Source organism: Cryptococcus depauperatus, chromosome 1, assembly GCF_001720195.1.
Source record: "Cryptococcus depauperatus CBS 7841 chromosome 1, complete sequence".
Lineage (NCBI taxonomy): Eukaryota > Fungi > Basidiomycota > Tremellomycetes > Tremellales > Cryptococcaceae > Cryptococcus > Cryptococcus depauperatus.
The window spans coordinates 1585087-1606726 of NC_089468.1; the positions used below are offsets into that span (position 1 = coordinate 1585087).

General features: G+C 47.6%; 5 protein-coding genes across 5 annotated transcripts, besides 3 other annotated features; 2 read left to right on the forward strand and 3 right to left on the reverse strand.

The window, feature by feature from the left end:
* Window positions 1-255: 255 nt before the first annotated feature.
* L203_100593 (uncharacterized protein) lies at window positions 256-3368 on the reverse strand (the record flags this gene model as incomplete). Its single annotated transcript, XM_066210051.1, has 8 exons — window positions 256-1234; window positions 1290-1525; window positions 1579-2247; window positions 2296-2442; window positions 2490-2854; window positions 2981-3072; window positions 3151-3281; window positions 3330-3368. The coding sequence occupies 8 exons, from the start codon at window positions 3366-3368 to the stop codon at window positions 256-258; spliced, it is 2658 nt and encodes an 885-aa protein (XP_066066148.1).
* Window positions 3369-4911: 1543 nt separating this feature from the next.
* On the reverse strand, window positions 4912-8369 carry L203_100594 (uncharacterized protein; the record flags this gene model as incomplete). The annotated part of the gene is made up of 3 exons (XM_066210052.1): window positions 4912-5324; window positions 5376-8035; window positions 8083-8369. The coding sequence occupies 3 exons, from the start codon at window positions 8367-8369 to the stop codon at window positions 4912-4914; spliced, it is 3360 nt and encodes a 1119-aa protein (XP_066066149.1).
* Window positions 8370-8588: 219 nt separating this feature from the next.
* Window positions 8589-12875, forward strand: L203_100595 (uncharacterized protein; the record flags this gene model as incomplete). The annotated part of the gene is made up of 6 exons (XM_066210053.1): window positions 8589-9809; window positions 9854-11878; window positions 11935-12401; window positions 12451-12632; window positions 12680-12795; window positions 12846-12875. The coding sequence occupies 6 exons, from the start codon at window positions 8589-8591 to the stop codon at window positions 12873-12875; spliced, it is 4041 nt and encodes a 1346-aa protein (XP_066066150.1).
* A 501-nt stretch (window positions 12876-13376) lies between these two features.
* Window positions 13377-13419: a sequence feature (Short protein (L203_100596, WVN85450.1) was converted to a misc_feature.).
* A 71-nt stretch (window positions 13420-13490) lies between these two features.
* Window positions 13491-13500: a sequence feature (Short protein (L203_100596, WVN85450.1) was converted to a misc_feature.).
* A 2841-nt stretch (window positions 13501-16341) lies between these two features.
* Window positions 16342-16357: a sequence feature (Short protein (L203_100596, WVN85450.1) was converted to a misc_feature.).
* Window positions 16358-16400: 43 nt separating this feature from the next.
* Window positions 16401-18430, reverse strand: L203_100597 (uncharacterized protein; the record flags this gene model as incomplete). Its single annotated transcript, XM_066210054.1, has 2 exons — window positions 16401-17823; window positions 17868-18430. The coding sequence occupies 2 exons, from the start codon at window positions 18428-18430 to the stop codon at window positions 16401-16403; spliced, it is 1986 nt and encodes a 661-aa protein (XP_066066151.1).
* Window positions 18431-19022: 592 nt separating this feature from the next.
* Window positions 19023-21525, forward strand: L203_100598 (uncharacterized protein; the record flags this gene model as incomplete). The annotated part of the gene is made up of 11 exons (XM_066210055.1): window positions 19023-19331; window positions 19385-19502; window positions 19552-19626; window positions 19677-19815; window positions 19865-20006; window positions 20055-20147; window positions 20197-20305; window positions 20350-20509; window positions 20563-20652; window positions 20706-20854; window positions 20906-21525. The coding sequence occupies 11 exons, from the start codon at window positions 19023-19025 to the stop codon at window positions 21523-21525; spliced, it is 2004 nt and encodes a 667-aa protein (XP_066066152.1).
* Window positions 21526-21640: the final 115 nt, after the last annotated feature.

Here is a 21640-nt window from a genome sequence, read left to right on the forward strand (position 1 = left end):
CGACAGTTAACTCTCGTGAAATATGCATGCATCGTATTAACTTGATCATTCACAGCGTCGGGTTATCAAGTGAAGTATAATGTCATCAAGTCGTGCATTTAAAAAGCATGTAAAGCAAGCAAGATAAGCAGATATATCAAATATACTACCCATTTTTCGATCAAGAACACACAGATAGAAGAAATAATAGCCAAAAATCCGGTTATATCTTCTCTTACACCAGTCTATGTACATTTTGACCGAAGTCAGAAATTCTTAATGACGTTGTTGTCTCTTGGCATCAACATTGACCTCGGACATCTCCATCTCATCTCGATGCTGAGGGACATAGGGCTGACGCGGTCTCAACCCTTGTGCAGCACTAGGCGTAGCAGGGCGGGAAGGACCAGCAGAATTAAATCCTTGCAGTTCGGTGGCTTCATCCCAAATATCACCATATGGATTGTTTACAGCCGCGTTGTGGTCCATAAGTGCGGGTGGGGTGGGAGGAATGGATGAAATGGGAGCAGCGGACTCGGCAGGCGTGGGCTTGCATTCTTCCCAAGGGACGAGAGTGTACTGAGTGGGATCTGCAGGATTGGGGCTGGGGTTACCAGCGCCAGCAGGACCCCAGATTTGCAGGTCGGCAAGAGCCATTTTGAGAGCACAAATCCACTTGTTCCTCCGTTGAACCTTAAGCGAAAACTGTTGCCAATTACTCTTGTACCTGATATCGGCTTTGAGAACGAGCTTGCCTTGGGCAGGCATATCGTTGACGGTGACATCGAAAACAGGCAAGAAATCTCGATTGTTGTCATTGAGGAACTTCAGCATACGGGCCCGAAGAGCCTGAAGAGCTTCGAAAGTGGTAGCAAAGTCAACTTCGAATGTGAATTCCTCTGCGATGGCGCCAGATCGTCGAATATTGCTAATAACCTTGGTGGTAAGGACATTATGGCCAATCCAGATGTACATGCCGTCAACCCTCTTGAAAGAGGAGGACAAAAGCTGCATCTTGGCGACAGTGTATTGTACGCCATCGATATCAACTCTGTCTCCAACATCAAAAGGATGTTTGACAAATAGGAAGATGATAGAGAGAAGGACTTCTTGCATTGTGGTACCAATCATCCAAGAAAGACCAAGGATGAAGGTGCCAGCAGATGTGACGAGGGTTGTGAGTTTGTTGGTAATCATAGAGGCCATGAGAAGAACACATATAGCCAAGACTAAAACCATGAAGATATCGTCCAATCTAAGACATTATTAGACAACCAAAACCACGAGCTGATAGACTAAATAGCAATCACCTGCAAACAGCACCATCCAGATCACGCATGGAAGCCTCAAGCGCCAGTCGCTCACGGTGAATGCCAAGGATAGCGCTCTCCATCTCATCGCGAGTGACATCACCGTTACCGTCATTATCAAATTGTGCGAATGCAGTTTGGGCAGCCTCAAGATTAGGAAAGTATTGAACGATGTCATGGATATCGAGATGACTAGCGCCAGGGGCACGGAAGGAGTAGAATAACCTTCGAGCAAGCTGTGAGGATATATGTCAGTAGAATAAGAGGCTCCCAGACGAATTCAACCCACGGCCTTGGACTTGTTGGCGGAGGCAAGAGCAGCAGTGACTTTGTTAGCAGGAGAGTTGGTCTGTAAAACACTTTGTCCAGTCATTTCACTAGCAACGTTACCGAGAGCAGTCGTAGTAGTCTGAGCAGCCTCGCGTAAACCCTTGAGGGCTTTCCTAATGGCAACCTTGGGGACTTGAGATCCTTTGGTCTTGGTAGACTGATCATCAGTGAGGGTGTCAGATCGACCAGGGATGTCATGAGAATTCGTGTAAAGGTAAGTCAAAGCACGAACAGCGATTTTCTGGTCTGCTAGCCGATCCTCATATGAATCGCGGTGGAATTGAAGAGCGATCAATTGAACAACGAGCTTTTCCGCGCAAAGGATAATTGAACACAAAAATAGTCCAAAAAGGAGTTTGGCAATAGTGGACAAGTTGGACTTGGAGGCACCGTTGGGATCGCCAGAGAAATGGTTAATGATCAATGGAGTAAACGAAATCCAGATAGCCAAGCACCAAAAGATAAGTTTAAAATATCTATCAAGTGCGGCAATGATATCAGTGAGCTGCTTGGCAGAGGGAATGATTGCCGCCACAGTATTCTTCCAGACTGTAGGGGCCATCATAAAAACGGCAGTAGCAGCCCAGAAAGTAACCCAGACGACGGAAAGCCAGATAGACCACCAGTTCTGTATTTGTAATCAGTACTGTATTGATTAGAGGAGTTTGAAACATACAAGAGTCACTTCCCAAATTTTGGCGCTTTTGACACCAGCATAATAAACGATACCGGGAATCCAAAAGAGAATGAGTACCGGAATGATGTACATTGCCCAACGGACGACGATCCCCTGGTTCAAAGCCCAGTAGTATAATTTTGAAATCTTCAAGTCGTCAGTATTCACACCCATCAAAAAATAAAAGCATTCACTTTTGTGGTACCAACATCTCCCTCAGCAAACCGAAGGTTCTCTACACTTGCGCTGTTGGGCTTATAGTCTTCCCACTCGCCTTTGTCACCTAGCAAATCCCAAGAGGTACCCCTGGAAGACTTGGGACGTTTGCTTGGTTTCTCATTTAAAGTCCTGTCGAGACTAGAGGAGCTTTCTTGGCCAGGCAGAAATGACCATGACTTTTTACCGGCAGAGCCAGCAGAGGCAGGAGTAGCAGCACCAGAATTGTCCTGCAAAGGAACGGTGGTGTACGCCTCGCTTTGCGGCTGACCGCCGCGAGTCATGTAAGGAGAAGGAGGATAATGGACACGTCCTTGGAAAGTGCCAGAGCCAGGAGTGTCGGCTGTTGAAACAATAAAGTCAGCAAATGGCAACGGCTGTTAATTCCGATGATATCATCTTCAATATACTCAATAATCTCTCAAAGGAGGGTTTAATCTCGGAAAGAATAATCAAGATTGAGGCTCACCACCAGAAGTTAAAGGAGTCCTAGCGTTTTGGCCAGGAATGTCGTCCATCCCATAGCTCTCGCCCTCAGGCATGCTCACCAACGATTGCTCACTATAAATATAACAGTCAGCCGATAAAAGTCTTTGGCATGAACAATGATAGTTGGAGCGATTATGAGACACGACTTACCGAATATGACCAGCATTTGGATCAGAGCCTAGATAGTCACGAGTGATGCCTTGAACCTCTGGATGAGGCCCATCGGACTGCTTCTTTTGAGTAGCAAGATGTATAGCAGGCCCACTGTTGATGGGGTAATTCTAATCCTAGACATGAGCTGCCAATACTTACCACAGTTGCCTACTTACGAGATAATCAGCCCTCTTCACTGGTTTTTCGCCCGCCATCTCTTGCTGCTGCTAGCGAGTGTGGATACGTGCTGGCTATTTCTGTCGTAATGATATGAACAATTTAAGAAGAAAAAAAGAATCAAGATCAATCCTAAAAGATATAAAAAAAAGATATAAAAAAGAAAAAAAAAGTAAATTGAATATAAGAAACCGGCCTCCACTTTTTTTTTCTCTCTTTAAATACCTTATGCAATCTACCACGTGGTCTGCTGTGATCTCCCCTTTTCAAAAATTTGATTCCGTTCCTATCTCCCTAGGCGACAGTCCTTGACGATGTTTATTTCTTTTATTATTTCTTTTTCATTTCTTTATACTTTCATTTTATGTTTATCTTTCGAAAATCGCTTTCCTCTTTTTATATCGAGTTGTTCATTAAAAACCATTCTCACTTTTCCTATCATCGAGCTTCAGATGTCACAAGACGAAGATGACGTAGCAGAAGAGAACTCAACCAAGAGTACAAGCTCACATTACTTGAAGAATGAAAAGCTGCTGTGGTACAAAGGTTACAACTGATGCCTTCTAAGTCCCTTTCTATGACAGACCGTAGACATTCTTGCTATTCAAAGTTTGAAATTGTGATGGTAGCAAGTCTTGATTGTGTGAAGGAGCTTGTTCCGAGTCACAGACATGGTTGGAGTTTACTCTTGCTTTGACTGAGAAAGTGGGCGGTCGTCCAGTCGGTCAGGACATGATCAATCTTTTGCAGTTTATCTAAACTATCGCGGTCATGTCCATGTCATAAATAGGCAGGGACTGAGGGGCAGACAGCTACGTCTAGCCCTTCAACTCACCGCTGAAGGAACCGTACGGACTTGAGTCATACTCCAACCACTTGCAATCTAGTTTGGCAGTAGCGCATGACAAGTGTTACTTGAGATCGTTGTCTTCATCTCTAAAAGTTGCCTCTTGGACTGTTATCACAGACGACTCTATGGCCAAGTTTGCTTTCAGCTTTCAGGTCACAACTGGCTGTAACCATAGCCCTGTAAATCCTAGTATTTTTGACGTCTTGTTTCCTTAGGGTATGGATTTCAGACCCAGATTGGATCCAGAGCCACATTCCACTCGACTATAGATACACAAGCATAGCGACAGATTAATCATAGAAGGGGGTTAAACAATTGTGGATAGGTTTCGAAAAATCCCAATCTCATGTCAGGGGTTACCAAAATCATCGGACGCACTGAGATGAATGCTATGATTTCTCTTTCAATTGATGTCTCCACTCTTTTTTCATACATCCCTGCTTCTGTGTCTTTGCAGTGCTTATAGACAGGGTCCAAAACGTAATGTCTGGAACGGTGGCCTTGGAACCGGGAAAATTACGTACTAATAGGTTGACGTATGTTCATGTTTCCATAAACCAACGTATTCCCTTGGTCTTGAGCATTTTCAAAGCCGAGAACGGGCAAAAGTCTGCGCGCTGTTGCTTGCAATCTACACAACGAAACATACTGTCAATTCACCAATGTTCAATATGCGTACATGCATATCCCAACATAAGGTACCTATTTGGGATGAATATGTTTGTGCTAGGTTATAATTCATCTTGTGCGTCTGTCTTTACTCGGTCGGGAACTGAGACTGTACTGTTTGCCGTTGCCGACGAAAGACTGATTTGTATTGACTCGCTTACAATTGCAGGAGATTTGTTGGCTGTGGCATTGTCAATCGTGGAATGGGATTTCATCGGTCCCAGAGTTTCCTCGATATTGCATTCGGTTACGGCCGTTTCTTTGGCTTCCGTTTCTCCACAATCTCCATCCTCTTTCTTGTTCACTTTTACTCCTTTCTCCAAGACGTCATGGTTTTCTCTGTTTTGATTGCTCTGGTCCTCTTCAACGGAAATACTGGCATTCTGAGCATAAATTGCCTTCATCGCCCCCGGAGCTTTGAGGTCTTTCTCTTTGAGTTTTCCTTCGGTGAAGAGGTCGCCACAAGTATTACAGACTACCTCGATTAGCCTAGTTCTGGGATGTATCTTATGATTGATATACTCACGTGTTCCTTTTCCATTAGGGCCTCTTCTCCAGACTTTAATTCCTTCTTTCGCGCACCCTTCACAAATGCCTCGTGCATAAGGTCGCTTTTGTTTTTCTTTCTTCCTGTCATCACTGCCTCCACCACTTTTCCTTCCACGTTTACCCAAAACCTTCTTTGCTCCCGCCTCAACTCTCTCATCTAAAGCAGCAAGAGAAAGGGGCATCTCAAAAGTGACTGTCTCTTCTTTGCCTTTCTTCTTCCTCCTTCCCAAACCATCGCCAAGATTGAGCTCTGGACTGAGGCGAACAGGCGCGAGAGAGTCATCCACATCAACTTCTTCTACATGATATAATGGCTTGGTCGAGATAGGATAAGGTTTAGGACCCATTCTATCAAAAGTCGCGTCAATGAGATCGGATGGCGGTGAGGATAGACGGGTGCGGAGGAAACGCCGTGGTCGACGTGCACGAGGAGTGAGCAACGAGAACAAATTTTGCTTATATTTCAAATATGCTGCTTTGACTACTGGGTTGTCAGCAGGATGTGCTTTTGAAACTAATTCGCCTTCAGATGCAGCTAGTATCTTGGGTAATAATAGTTTCTCAGCATCCGCGAGAGATTTTATCTCGGTCCGCTCAACAGTACTCATTATTGTCTTTATTCTTCGCCATAAATTATCATCAATCTCTCCCAATCGTATCGTGATCGCGTTGAGGGGGCCGTCTGGAGACAAAAAGTCTTCAGTCGCAAGATTCAACAATGGTTTGCTCGTAAATGGTTTAGGATAAGTTACTTCACTAGTCAAAGTTGACTCTTTGTCCTCATCTTTGACTTTGTTTTGATCTGATTTCCCCCAGTCTTCATTCCATGGTAACTTCTTCCCCAGTGTATCCCAATTGACTTTGGTCCATTGATCAGCTGGCACAAGCGTAGATAACAGGACTGTCCCGTCGCGCGGGGTTTGCTCTGGAAAAGAAGACAACCCAGTCCGCAAGATTGGTTGTGGCGCTAGGACAGATTTTTCAGGTTCAGCTGGTTGCTCTACGAATGGTGCATCCACTGGTTTCGTAGATGCTCGGCTAAATGAAGCGCGTGTGCGGCCTTGTTTTGGGGTTTGTTCTTGCGACTCGTTGGTGACGAAAGCGCCTTCAGGTGTATCAGTCCGAGGAGCTTCTAGCTCCCGTGAAATACTAGTCTTGGAAACAGGCCTACTATCTTTCTGGTGCATCGGCACCGCTGATCCCTTAGTGTCTAAGGTAGAAGAAATATCAATAGGAGATTTGGTGGTTACATAATCGCCACCGATTCTGCTAATGAAGCTTCTACTACCAAGCGGTATGAGAAATTTGTCAACCTGGCGCTCTTTGAAAGCCAACAGTAGGAAGGGAGGAGGACATGGAAGTGTCGGCTTGGGAGATGGGGTGAAGTGATTAACAGAGGGGCTTGTTTTGACGTTAGTCTTCAATGGTGGTGGCCTAGGGATAGAAGAAACATCTGGTGAAGAGGTGTTTGAAGTAGAATTCGTAACCGCACTTAATGACGGTCGAACGATTGGTATTGCCGAATTTGCGGGTGCTGAGAGGGGGACCGAAGTAGACCCAGAAGCAATAGGAGTATCCGAGAATGGCATAGGTCCACCTCCCACTTGTTTCGGACCCTTCATATCCACCTCGCCATCATCATCATCGTCATCATCATCATCATCATCATTTTGTTTATCAGCGGCATTCTTATCTGTATTTTTGGGAGAGTCATAGTTTGACATTGAAGATAATGGAGTTGATACAGTACAAGTCGATGAAGCAGGCTTATCAGCGGCTTTCGTATGTGCATTTTTTGCAGTCTCGGGCGGTTTTGATGCTGGGCTTCCCACGGAAACAGCTGATGCTAAGTCATTGATAGGTTCTCCCTTGCTCAATCTGGCCACTGCTTTCCCCAGCTTCTCAAGCTCTTCGGCACTGGCAGTGCTCCCTGCTGCCTTATAAATCAGAGAAGATAGCCATGAATGTCGAGAAGCAGCCTGGTTGACAAGCTGGATCAACTGAGGCGAAGCGGCTGTGCGAGGAACTGGCGGCCGAATATTTGATGGACCGAATGGGCGCACAGGGGCAGTATTTGGGTTTTTCACAGGTAGCCGATTGATGCTTGGAAGCTGAGGAGTACTAGGCCCAACTTGCCCGGAAATTCGCAACCTATCTAACTCTTCCCTTCTCTTTCTCTCTCTCTCTTTCCGCTCGCCTGGTTTTGCTCTCTCTTTCCTCGGTTTTGCTGCTCGTGGCTCGACAAAATGGCCGACCCATAATTCAGTATTAGGGAAAGAAATTGGGCCAATAGTGACAGTGACTCTGGCGATACATTCAATTTCATGCGCTGGTGGCTCAACTTCCCCGAGGGTTTTACGTTTGACAGGCGGTTTAGGTAAAGGTGCAGGGCCGGGAGATTGAGCAGATAGAGGTGATAGGTTACCAACCAATGGCGTGTCTTTTGGTCCGTGATACTCCCTAGTAGGAAGGGGGTTCGCAGGTAGTGGAGGCGTTGGAAACATGAAAACTCCTTTTGGTAATGGTTTCGCTCTAGGTCTGTTATGTGATGGGATAGGCGGGTGACTGAACACCAGTGGAAAAAGAGAAGTGAGATGATGATGTCTTGTCTGGATTAGTGAATATGGAAGAACCAAACTATTCCACCGTTAGGAAGCTTTCGCAGGCAAGTAAGGACTAGTCACCTTTCGGCAGCGTTCAGCAGAGGCTTGTCTTCCTTCAAATTTTCTTCCTTCGTTGCGACAATCTGTATCTCTAAAGGCTCAGGTCCTTCCGCGGCCACATTCTCAGCAACGATCATCTCATCACTCAGAGCTTCATCGCCCACATCCTCATCTACATCTTCTTCGTCTTGTTCATCCTTGTGCTCCACCTCGATGCCTTGATCATCTACAAGTTGTGGGTGAGAAGATGTCGATAAGGGTATAGGATTGTAGCTGTATGCCCTGAGCAATGCTCGAACCGGAAACATTCTACCAAACCATTTCTTGATGAATTAAAAGTGAAATACTTGAAAGCAGAGTAATATCTTGAATTCAACCACATCGACGGAATCAAATCTCCAGACACACCTCCACTTGTCTTTTATTATCTCCATCTTATCTTTCAATTTATATTGTATCTCATTTTCAAGAACATCAAGGCGGAAGAGAAGATACATGAAGACCTCTTCCGCCTTACACATTTAACAATGCGCCAAACACATCCTCATGTTGTCTTTGCACTGGCTCTGCCTGTGATAGTCCTCGGATTCTGTTTTCCAAGATTGTACATCTTGCAAATCATATTTTGGGTCCCAATATGCGTAATAGCCTTGTTACTCATTGCTGTAGTGGTTCTCATCCTCCGCGCCGTCGCGACAGACAATCAGAAACAAATACCAACATGGCGACAACGACAGGCATTAAGGTCTTTGAAGTTTACGACCAGTGACGCTTGGACCCATGCGACTGATGACTCTGCAAAAGAGACAGGCCTATCCCAATCAGTCAAAGACAATTCAGCAGAAGAATCTTCTCTAAATTTAGCTTTGGACGGGTTTCTGAATCTAGTTATTCAACACTTTATATGGCCATGGTACGCTCGGATATCACCTTCCCCGTCATTTCCACAAGCTGTGAATGATCTGATGAAGCAAGCTCTAGAAGAAATGTTGGATATATCAGGAAAGATTGACTGGCCCAATGTTATAGTGTCAAGGCTCCTCCCGGTGGTAACAGACCATTTCCAGCATTACCGCTCAATTGAACACCTGTCATCTACATCTTCTGAGCATCCCGCTTTACCCCTTCCACTTCCCTCTCATCCTCATCCGGCCCTTTCTCAATCCCATGCTCCTTCGTCTATATCCATAGAAGAGCACTTTCGAAAGACGTTAAAGCATGTACTCCCTTTTATTATTCAGGAACAAGATCAGAACCCCCTTATCAACACCATTGTACGCGAAATTCTTCTTGGTGCTGTGGTCCTCCCTACTTTTGATATGTTGTCTGAAGGAGATTTCTGGAACCGCCAAATAGACGAGAAAGTAGGCAAGTATCTTCACGAGCAAAAACAGGTCGACAGGTTTCTCTCTGCTCTTTCTAGTATACCGGCTTCCTCGTCAGCAGCAAACTCGCCAGCCAAAAGTAAGAGCCAGAAATCTACATCAATAAACGCCAACTCCTCATCTAATCAATTCGATGTCTTTCTGAGATCCATTCGGAAACTCAAGAGGCTTGGCGAAGCAAGAAGATTGAAAGCTGACGTGGAAAGAGAATTAAGGAGCGCAAAACTCGTTCTCGCCAAGGAGAGCCGGTTATCAGGAACCAAGGAGCCTGAAAGCCTCAAGAGGGCGAGAAAGTACGTCGAGAGACTTGAAAAGGCTAAAGGAGATATCGACTTGAGAATCATTACTCTGTCTGGTGGCAAGGTATTGGTCGTCTCGTTGCAATGCAACTAAGCTGACAAACACAGACCCCCCTAGCCCATGACCATTCTTCATCATCCATTCTCGATAGCTCACATATTGAATCTTTGACTCTTTACTCCATACTTTCTAACCCTTCGTCTCTCGCTTACTGGCTAGAATACATGGAACGTCGGCAACGCACTCGTCTTGTACAATATTGGCTAACGGTGGAAGGGTTCAAGGATCCTCTTGAAGCCGCTGGAGTCGGCTCTGTCTCGCAAACGACGCGCGATGACACTACAATAGATGATGCCAAGTTTCTGTATAATACATATTTCGTCTCTGAACCTGAAGCGTCAAAATCAATTGCCATTTCTCCCAGATATCTTTCGATCATCTCAAATGCGGCTGAACGTGAACACTCTTTGGTACCTCACGAAATATTTAAAGTGAAGCAAGCTGTGTACGCAAGTCAGAAGGAAGTATATGAGCAAATGGAAGAAGAGGATTGGGTGACATTTCGAAAAAGCGAATTGTTTGTTAAAGCCGTCACGGATCTTCAGCAGGCAATCACCACCACTCCCATTGTTTCCCCTGCTCCTGTCTTGATGCCTCTTCCGAAAAAGGCTTCAAATGGTTTTGACGATCATATATCTTCTACAAGACCTCTCTTGAAACATCGACAAACCCCATTCTCAGGTTTGACATCTAGTCACAGTGCAGTTTCGGAGCCAAAGTCTTTCTCAAACTTCCTCCCCTCTATAAAACCACGCAATCCTACCCCGCCCTTTCTAGTCAATAAGACTGGCGCAAGAGCTATGATTAGTAATGTGGAAGCGATTAGCCCTCTGCCTCTTACGAGGAACTTTAGTGACTTGAAAGATATGAAAAGAGAAGGAAAAGAGGCCAGCGGCGATGGAGAGCAATTGCAGCTCCACCTATCACCGTCACTCACTCCATCTCCTACACTCATGCTGTCGCCTGCCATGACTGCTCAGCCTTCTCCGCCTCCGCCTACAGCTCGTCGTTCCAGTCAGCTGGACTTTCTGATTGGCTCGGCTGAGCAGAACGACGAGTCACCGAACAGAAGCAAGTTGTTTGCAGATGAGCCTGAAGAAACAGAGGATGAAGAAGTCAAAAGAATGGAAGCAATCCAGGCGGCATTAAACGAAATCATCAGAGAAGAAGACGATGGCAGAAGAGGTAGCGAGACCAATTTTGCGTCTGTTATGGACAGTCAACATGAAGAGATGTCTAGGTCTATGACATTACTTGGTCACTCGGAAAAGGTTGTTAAGAAGAATGAGAAGAGAGAAATGAAGGCTAAAAGTGTAGAGAATTTGAGAAGATCCTCCTCTGTTCCTGCTTCAGGTACTTCTCCTCGATCGACTTCCGATCGCAGCAATGTTCTCACTAGGAAATCCAGTACTGTTCTTTTTGAGGACAATCAGCTTGACGATGATTTGCTATCAATATCATCTGAGGAAGATATGCCTCCCCCAGAAACCCTTCCACTTCCCGCCGCAGGTGATCTTCATCTATCGTTGCCTATAACCTTTATCGAAGCCAAACTGGCCGAATTGTCCCAGCAAAATCATATGTTGGAGGCCCTTATAAGTCAAGCGGATCTTACAGGAAATCAAAAAGAGCTAAAAATCTTAAAAAGAAGTCAGGCGAGTGTAAAAAGAGAAATACGAGCGAAACAGTGGCAAAAAGGAGAGTTTGAAAGACAAGAGTCCGAAAATAGACTGATTGCTGCGAGAACGAAGGTCAAGATAATAAAGGCCGTGGCAGTGGATGGTCCTGAGGGCATGTCTGCATCGTCTGTAGGCCTTGGCACTAAACAGGTCGTAAAGTATATTATCCAAATTTCGCAAGTGGAAAATGGAACCACCATTCTGGAATGGACAGTTAATAGAAGATACAATGATTTCTGGGAACTGGATAAGGGCCTCAAAGATTGGGCGAATGGGAAGAAAGATGTTGAAAATCAGTTAAAAAAATTAGAGATACCAGGAAAGAAGCTAGTGGGAGGAGCTGATGCAAATTTTGTGGAATCTCGAAGATCCGGACTTGAGAGATATCTTCAAGTGAGTTCAAGTCGACCTTATACGAAATCATCAGTTGTTAACTGAATCATTGGCAGGGGCTTTTAGTTTCTCAGGGAATATGTGATTCTCCGTATCTACGATCGTTTCTTTCTAGATCACCATCTCTTTCCGTACTGAATCCTTCTGCCTCTGGTAGTGCGCTCTTTCATCTTGCCCCACACAACCTTGTCAAATACATCTACAAAAGTATCTTGTCTGGTGCTTTTGATGAGTCGCTATTATCGTCGTTCAATGGAATACCTGGTCTTGGTGCCCCAAACATGGTGGATGTCGTGTATTCTGGTCTTAGTCGTCAGATCAATGATCTTGGGGGTCTTGTCGGATTGAGTGTGAATTCTGTTAATGAGGATGTGGGAGCAGCCGAGGTGGAGAACATGACGACCTTTACAGCACCTATCTGTGATCTCTTTATCGAACTGTTTGACTTGAGAGAAAAAGATTGGTTTAGGAGGCAGGCAGTGGTTGTAATTTTGCAACAATTTTTGGGTGGAACGATTGAGCGGTGAGTATTGTTGATCAACGAGTGTGATAATCCTCTTGACACATAACAGAAGACTACGTGACTCTTTTCGATCAGCAACTAGTTGTTCTGTTCTTGAACGCGTGTTGTTGAGTTTACAAGAAATGCTATTCCCAAAGGAGAGTCGTCGTCTCTCGAGTAAGCCTCGCAGCATCGAGGAAAAATGGGAGACCAAGGCAAGGGCGGGAAAGAAACTTGCTCTGGTCATTCCTGGTAAGTCCCTATGTCTTGACCATTACCACAAGACTCAACAATGCCAGATCTTGCCACCAACCTGTTTGGAAAAAGCAATGCACGGAGAGCCGCGAGAAGAGTCTTTGGAGCGCTGCAAGATCAAAGACTCAACCAGCATTTACTTTTGTCTCTACTTGACACGGCAAGTTTTTTCCCATCCAAAGTTGTCCCGAGTCCTTACAACCTCTTCAGATTCTAGACGTCATGTTTCCCAAGGCGTAGCAACCATTGCTTCATATCTTGGTTATCAAATGGAAGTACTGCTGCCTAATGCATGATTGAACCTGCCTTGCCATGCACAACCATGCTATTATCATTCGCTTCACCTGAGACGGCATCCTTTATATCTCCAACCCCTCTCTGCATCCATTCATACTGTCCCATTGCACTTACATGCCTTTGAGCGAGACTATATTCCCTATGTCTCTTCCAGCTACAACCAAACGAAAACTTTCTCAAAAACGACCAGGATGAGGAAGAGATCAGTTGTCGACCCTCTGCTGAACTGGATTCACGAGGGCTCTACAGGCGAATGGTCTTTTCACCACCCGTCTGACGCTCAGCGGGAATCGATCGTCTTCTTGATTGGGTCCTTCCTGGCCATTTTCATCCTCTGGTATGTCACGCCCACTCACGACTGTCGCTGAGCCTACCTAGGAAGGGACAATTGCCCTACTGGGTAACCACCAAAAAAGTCAAGGGCAAGGTGAAACGAGAATGGAAATGTATTCCAATCCCGATCCTATGGCCCTTCAAAATCCTCACTGTATTATACCATGAAGTGAGTTGTTTCAAGAGACGTTTGCTGATGCTTCCAGATATCCCATGCCATCGTAGGCAAATTATCGTTTGTCCAGGTATTTCCATGCGCACCCCACCTGACCGAGTTGTAGGATATGGTGTAAGATATGGTGGAAAAAGTATGGATATCACAATAAAGACAAGAAAAAGAAAGAAAACAAGGAGAAGAAAGACGAGGAGGAGAAGGGAGCCAAGATCTTGTACATTATGGTTGACAGTGAGTTGCCCGTTGAAAGTCCCGCTCTGTTATCTAACCTATGCAGAATACGAAGGAGGCTCTACATGCTTCTCTGAAGACGGTGTACCCCCCAGCATGATCTTGACGCTACCTGCTGGCTACCTGTACGTTTGTTTATCTCGACGTCGCTAACACGATTCACAGAGGAAGCTGCCTGTTTGGTTGTTGGTTTTTGTTTACCGGTTGTAGGTCGCTTCCTCCTGTTCGCTCGTTAAACCTAATGCCAACATTTACAGTTGATGCGAAATGGTAAGCCGCCCTCCCCCAGCCCACCACTCATCTGATAGGTCTAAATATGGTGCAATCTCCCTCCTCATTCTCACCTTCATATCCTTCCTCGTCTGCGCCAGAGTGAGGCCGAAATCCATCACGAAGCAAGTGTGGCATCGCATCTGCGCCTGGTATTACCGCCACGTCAAGCAGGACGCGGACGCGGCGGACAATATGATGAAGGATCACAAAAAACTCAAGAGGGGCGAGGAGGGCCAACGCAAGCAAAAGGACGACAACGACGAATACATGCCCACCGACCACGAACAACACACCTCCCTAGAGATGTAAGTCACGAGCTGAGCATATACACACTAACCCTGCAGAATCATGGGATGCTTCCTCTTGGTCTTGGTGATTCTTGTGCTCGCCTGGATCTGGGATGACTCGATCTACCTCCGCTTTGTCATGCTCTTTATGGGCCTTCTCAGCTCGCTCTATGCGGTGTGGGACATTGTGCTGGATGGCATCAAGTATGGCAAAAGCGCTGATTCGGATGTCACACTCATGGCGAAGGAGTTTGAAGCACGAAAGATTGAAGCGCGAAAGATTGAAGCGCAAACGGAAAACGATGAAGAGGTGTGTCCTGACCGTCTACCTCTGCTGACCCACGCAGGAAAACCCAACGCTATGTACGGACCTCTCTCTGCACCCGCCACACGCTGATGTATGACAGGCTATGCAATCAGCTCGCTGTTTGTGATGATAATAGTCATCGTTGCTGTGCTCATTTGCGCATACTGTTGCTTTACGCTGACCAAGGCGGAGCAGGCCATAGAGTCGCGCGAGTTTATGCCGGCGCTATTCCACTATGGGCCTGCCGACTTGCTGGATGATGCGCACCATTTGAAGAATTCTGTCTCTGACTGGGTTGGAGATGCGAGCACAACGGACGCGGCGACCGCCGCTGTCCGGACTAGTACTACCGTATAGCTCTATGTATAAGCTGCTCCTTTGCCTCTCGCGCGCCTCGTCTTCTCCCTTCGAGGTCCTCTTTCCCAACAAAGCATCTATGACAAAGGAGACGGAACCTTTCATCCCTTTCGCCTTGGAAATATTCGACGACCTACCCAACACATTTCCATGTTCCAACTGCTGCTGCTGCTCTATGACCTAGGCTGACAGTATGCCACTTGAAGGTGAGTCTGGACGACGACGGCGACGCTGACAGGAGCAGTATCGCCCGCGCCATTTGCTGCCAGCCAGCGACTCCCCTTCACGCCCGCCATCCCACGCCCCGATGCTGGGAGTGTCCGTAGCGGAAGCCTTCCTATTGGGCCAGGACCTGTCGCCGCCGCTGCGACAGCCATCATCCAACCCACGCCGGGAGCCATTGCAGGTGAGTTGGCCACGTTAACGCCGATACTGACGACGACAGGGCCGGACCGCGCCATCCCGGCGCTACCCGATGCGGGGTACACCTCGGGCCATGTAAATGCGCCCGCCTCGCTCTACGCTTACAGCTACGGCGGACCTCGCTCGATCTCCGAATTCGACGCGCCGTACGCCCCACACCTCCACCACGCGCCCCTCTCCGCCATCCAGTCCCAACACTGGGCCCCGTCTTCTCTCCCGGCGCCCCGCAGCCGCGCCCTCCTTCCGTCCGAGCCGGGCACTGCGCCCCTCCGTCATCACCATCACCGCCGACACGCGCGCGCCGAGTCCGAAGACGACGACGCGAGCTACTATGCAAAGCCGAAAACGAGGGCGCGCTCGCGGTCGGGGTCGATGAGTTCGGTGTCGGATCAGGAGGGGAAGGAACGGGCGAGACCGATCGGACATGGCCATCCCCCGCGGCACCAACGATCGCCGTCGTTGCCACCCGGGAGCGGCCGGGGATTGCACTCGCCCATCCTGCCGTCGCCGCTCGCGACGGGCGGGCCGGGCCGCTCTCCGCTCGGCGTCTCGGACTCGGTGCCGGTCAAGAAGCCGGTGCGCATCGCCGCGGAGGCTCGGCCGTACGAGTACAGGCGCGGCGATGACCGCCGCGCCGAGGAGGGCCGACGCCGGGACTCGCCGCCGGTGTCACATCTGTCGCCAGACTATGAGCCGTCGCCGTCGGCCACGGCCTCGCTCGGCGGGTATGAAGGCATGGCGGGCCAGCGTCGTCGCGCGTACTCGATGCAGGGGATGGAGAGGATGCCGTACCAGGCGCATGGGTATGAGGATGCGTTTGACGACGGCGCGAGTCTCCGTTCGGGGTCGAGGTTGGAGGATGGGAGTGTGACAGGGAGGAGGAGTTTGTATGGGCTCCCAAAGTATCCGCATCAGCCCAAGGCGGATTACAGGAGGTGAGTTGGGTATGGGAAGAGTTTGGCTGACGTCCGTAGATTTTGTGTACAGCGAGGGAATGCAGATGTGTTTTTGGATTAGCGCAAGTGTAGGAGATATGTAGGAGTGGTGGATATGACAATTCATGCAGGTGTATATACAGTGTGTCACCAGTGAAACCGTTCTTCTATGTATTCTATGGCAGCAGCAGAGGCAAGTCGTCGGGCCTCTTCCATCATGGACGGCGGGCCGCAGACGATGACCGTGTTGAACCGTTCTTTCTGAAAAACTTGGGCGAGGTCGACTCTTGGCGAGATGTGCATCTCTACCTGGGCGGATTTGCCTTGCGCTGATAGAATGTCGTGTACGGCGTCGATGAGGGCGGCAGAGCGGACGGACCAGTAGAGCTTGGCGGATCGGGATAGCTGAGGGAGGAGGGCGGTGATGCCTACGCCGCCGGCGATGAAGAGCGTGTTGGATGTGGGAGGAGCGTAGGGAGTGTGGGGAGTGTAGGGAGCGTAAGATTCGACCAGGACGGGGAGGGAATAAAAAGTAGGTGAACGGGCGAGCAAGGCGGTGGTTCCAGAGAGTTTGCGGACGAAAAGGGTAAAGCTCTTTTCCTGGGGCAGAGTGGGTTTGAAGGGTGGGAGAGAGTCGGTAGGGTGACAGTCGACAGCTGCCACGGAGAACGGATGGTTCTCCCAGATCCGCCAGGTCAACGTCGGAAAGTAAACGTAGACATGGCCACTGGCCTCCATGCCCATGACATCGATCCGTAGATAATCGTCGTCGAGTCGGTACACTGTAGCCCGCTTGACACCATTTTTGAGCACCCTTGCAAATCTCATGAACCAGTCAAATCCCCAGACTGCCATGGCGGTGATGATCCAGTTTTCATATCCCCATTGTCGCTGATATCGCCAAAGGATGTGATACCAGCATCCGACGATGGTCAGTATAGCAAAAGAGATGTGGAGAGCAAGAAAGACTTGGTAGGATGCAGCACGAACAGGGCGTAGAGAAAAGGCGAGAGAGAGAGAGAGGGCGAGGGTGGCAACGATACCCATGATCCAATAACCTAGCTTGGCTTCAGAAGAATGCTCGCCTTTGGCGAGGTAGGATTGTAGGTACATGGCAGAGTGAAGGCATGCCTCGATGGTACAAATGGCAGCGACACACCGGTGGGCTATCAGGAACGTCGAATGGGACCAGTCAGTCAGCCACAATAGGAGATTGTTTCGTCCAGCATAGAGAATAAGCAAGGGAATGTTGGCAAAGCTGAGTGAGCCCACTCGGTTGGCAATGTAGGCGGATAGCTCTTGCGTTCGGTTGTCATACCAGGTATTGGGCGAGGCAGAGCGGTAGCCCACTGAGGCGAGGATGATGTTGAGGAGCAAGAGGTACAACACAAAGCCGAATTGACCCCTGCTGGGGTTGGGGAAGCGGCCATAATAGGCCAGCTGGAGAGGGCGAGAGAAGAGAGGAGCATCGATGAGACGCGAACAAAGGTGGCTCATGAATGGCACTGGAATCCGGCGGAGAAGAGACAGAAAGATGGGAACGAGGAATCCGGCGGTCACTATGACGATGCTTGACTCCAGTTAGCATGTCTCTGGCGACGTAAAGTTGCTTACCAATATCGCGAGTGCTGAGCTTCAACCCATTGAAAGACGTTGAGTGTGGCAAAGTCAGCTCGATATTTGCCCTCATCGACCAATGCGGGAGATGTGAGTATGGCGTTTGGAGGTAGCGTAGCGTTGGGGAAGGTCGTGATGGACATCAATGCTGCTTGGTAGGATATAATCGGGCCTGGTTGGTTCACAGCAGAACCGACTAGACTCTTGGTCCACCAGTCTTCTCTCCTTGCCAAAGCGGTCGAGTCGCTGCAATGGATGGACATGCAATAGGCCACCGTTTGGAGATAAGGGATATGGGTAGATAGACAGCTGGCGCTAGGCGAGTGGTGACCCATAGACATGCGTTTCTTCATACCCATGTGGTGAGCGTCTGCCGAGTCGTTGCATATGAGAGTCATTGGGGCGACATCCTTGCATGCAACAGCGCAGAGAGGTTTGTACATGTCGATGCCATAGCCAATCAGTCCATGGCCAGGTCGGCCACTTGAGACGCTGGTAACTGCCTCGACATGGAGGCCAAGTAGATAGTTGACCCAATAGAATGCCAACAACATGCGCATTTTGATAGTTGAGCTGGATCGTCTTTACCTAGGACCGTAGATGCTGCCCAAGGCCTGACTTTATGACCAACCGTTGTAACCAGTGTGTGATTGCAGTGAGGCAGTTTCGACAAGTCGAAGAGGCCTTTTACAAAGAGGCTTTTTGATGTAACGAGGGACGCACTATGATAACAAACTACTTTTTGCGACATTTTTGTTTATGACCTTGCGCCTTGCCTGGATGTCGTGCCAGTAAACAAATGGCTGCACTTTTCTATAGCCACTTGACAGCTTTGATAAGCTTGCATGTTCTTTATCCCATTAATTATTGGCGAGAGACGTATAAAGGCAAAGTCAAAATCAAGATTTAAATAAATGTCGCATTTTCGTTGTTACACAAATCACGTGATGGTGGAAGTTGCCGCCTTTTGAACCTCCATTTTTTCTTTCATCTTCGTGCCTGAAAATAGCCACATTGTATACTTGTTTTTATATCTTTTGGATTGTTTCGATATTCTTTAATTCATCTCTATTAAAACTTGAAAGTAATAGAGAGAGTTATCAAGACGTCTCCAAACTTTTTTGGAACCAGCTCGCGTAGACTTGCTACAGCATGTCATCCAAAGCACCTGCTATTCCCCCGTTTGACCCTACACCTTTACAACGAGACGGCAGGCGCGTAGCTTACTATTATGACCAGGACGTAGGCAACTATCACTTTGGTTTAGGACATCCTATGAAGCCACACAGGATAAGGATGGCCCATAACCTAGTGGTGAACTATGGTCTAGCAGATGAAGATGACGAGGAAGAGTATGAAGGAAAGAGAAAAGTCAATGCGCCAATAGGAATGGACAAGGAGGACGGCCGATGGATGAGGGCCGTTGCGAGGGGATACAATAGCAGAGGCATGCAAGTTTTCGCAAGTATCTCCAAGGTCAACGCTATCGGCTTTTCTACTGATGAGTGGTACAGAGGCCACATCGGGCAACTAAGAACGACATCACAAAATTTCATACAGACGAATATGTTGACCTGTTGGAGCAGGTCATGCCTGAAACCGCAGACATCCTGACGGGAAATGGCACGAGATGTGAGACGGGTTTGAGAAATGGTTGGCTATGCTGACGGTAATACGCAAGGTCTGACAGGAACTGATTGTCCTGCTGTGGAAGGTATATTCGAGTTTAGCTCAATATCTGCTGGTGGATCTATTGGTATTGAATATCCCTCATTGTTCATCAAGTGATCTGACCTGATCGTATAGGGGCCGCTGAGAGACTCAATACCGGCGCAGCTGATATAGCTATCAATTGGGCTGGAGGGTTGCACCATGCAAAGAAATCGGAAGCTAGTGGATTTTGCTATGTCAATGATATTGTCCTTGGTATACTCGAATTATTGAGGTGCGTACTTTAGTACCGATCTTCAGAAGATGCCAACTTTGGTTATTAGGTTCCATTCGAGGGTTCTCTATATCGATATCGACGTGCATCACGGCGATGGCATTGAAGAGGCATTTTACACGACTGACCGGGTCATGACCTGTTCGTTCCATATGTATGGAAATTTCTTCCCTGGCACTGGCCATGTCAAGGTAAGTCTTTCTGTCGCTATGGTGAAAGCACTACTCATCACAAAACAGGATATCGGGTTGAAAAAGGGTAAGGGATATGCTGTGAATGTCCCATTGAAAGAAGGCATCACGGACGACGGTTTCCAATCCATCTTTAAACCTGTGAATACTTTTCTTTAGCTTTTAAAGTATAAATGTGACCCGTTGGCAGGTGGTACGGAGAATCATGGAGCATTACAGACCAGGAGCAATTGTTTTGCAAGGCGGCGCGGATTCTGTATCAGGGGACAAACTTGGTAAACTCAATCTTACTCTCAAAGGCAAGTCATTCTCTGCCTAGACGAACCACTGACAGATTAGCTAGGCCATGCTGAATGTGCAAGGTTTCTGAGGAGTTTTAACATGCCGCTTATGATGCTTGGTGGAGGCGGCTATACTACTAAGAATGTCGCGCGGGCATGGACGAAGGAGACTGCTGTGGCTGTAGGCAAGGAGCTCTCAGAAGAATTGCCCAATAACCAATAGTACTTGTTTCCCCCTTGATTCGCTATCAGTATGTTCAACTAATGGCGAAAAGTATGGAGTATTACGGACCAAGATACAAGCTCGAGGTTTTGCCTTCCAACGCTGACGATTGTAACACACCAGATTATCTGGAAAATCTCAAGTAAAAGTCTTGGCATCTCACTGTAGACCATACTGCTGACTGACATGTTGTAGGCGGCAAATATTTGAGCATCTCAAGGATTTACCTTTTGCGCCTTCTGCACAAATGCGAATAGTACCGTCCAATAGCGTATCCAAAGCAATAGGCCTTCGGGAATGGGATGCCGAAGACCCAGAAGACCAGATTGACCAGCACCTCAAGAGTCAGTTTAGCATGCTTTAAAAAGAACATGGAGCTGATTGCTGTTTTACAGAACTACTTGCGAGAAGAAATCTCAACGGTACCTATGAAGCCTCTGGTAATGGATCATGGGACGGCAATCCCATCAAGCGGTCCAGTCACATCACCCGTCCTTCAAGATCATCTACCACAATCCATAACCGACGCAAGCGATATTCTGACGAGGCTGTGGAAGACGCAGATCCATGTGGAGCTGACCGTACAAATACTATCAAAATGAAAAATAAAGGAAACAAGAATAGAAGGATGGCTGGAGAAATCACAAGCACAACATCATTTACAGCCCATATTCGTTTAAAAGATTGTCGCCAAAGTGAGCAGGAAGCTGACTCATGGGAAACCATTGGAAGGAAAAGTGCAACTGTCCAGAGACCAACTCCGGAAAGTGAGGACGAAGATGTGATGGAGAAAACCAATGGAAAAGTAGCCAAAGAGAAAAGACCAGGCAAAAGACGGTTTTTCAGCAATAAATCTATACAAGCAACATCATCAAAGCACAAATCCATAAACAGCATATCCATTGTCGGGACATGGCTGGACGTAGAGAGTGTGATCGGATTGAGAGCCACCAAGATTGGCTTGGGAGGTGAGTCGGTTGTGGAGGAGTGGGAAGGACAAGCATGCCCAAGATGATCATGGATTGCATGAGCTGAACCTAGAGCTAGAAGACTTTGGGTGTATAGAATATAAAACATGTTGTATATATCCATATATGTATATATGTCTCCATGTACATTTTTATTTATTT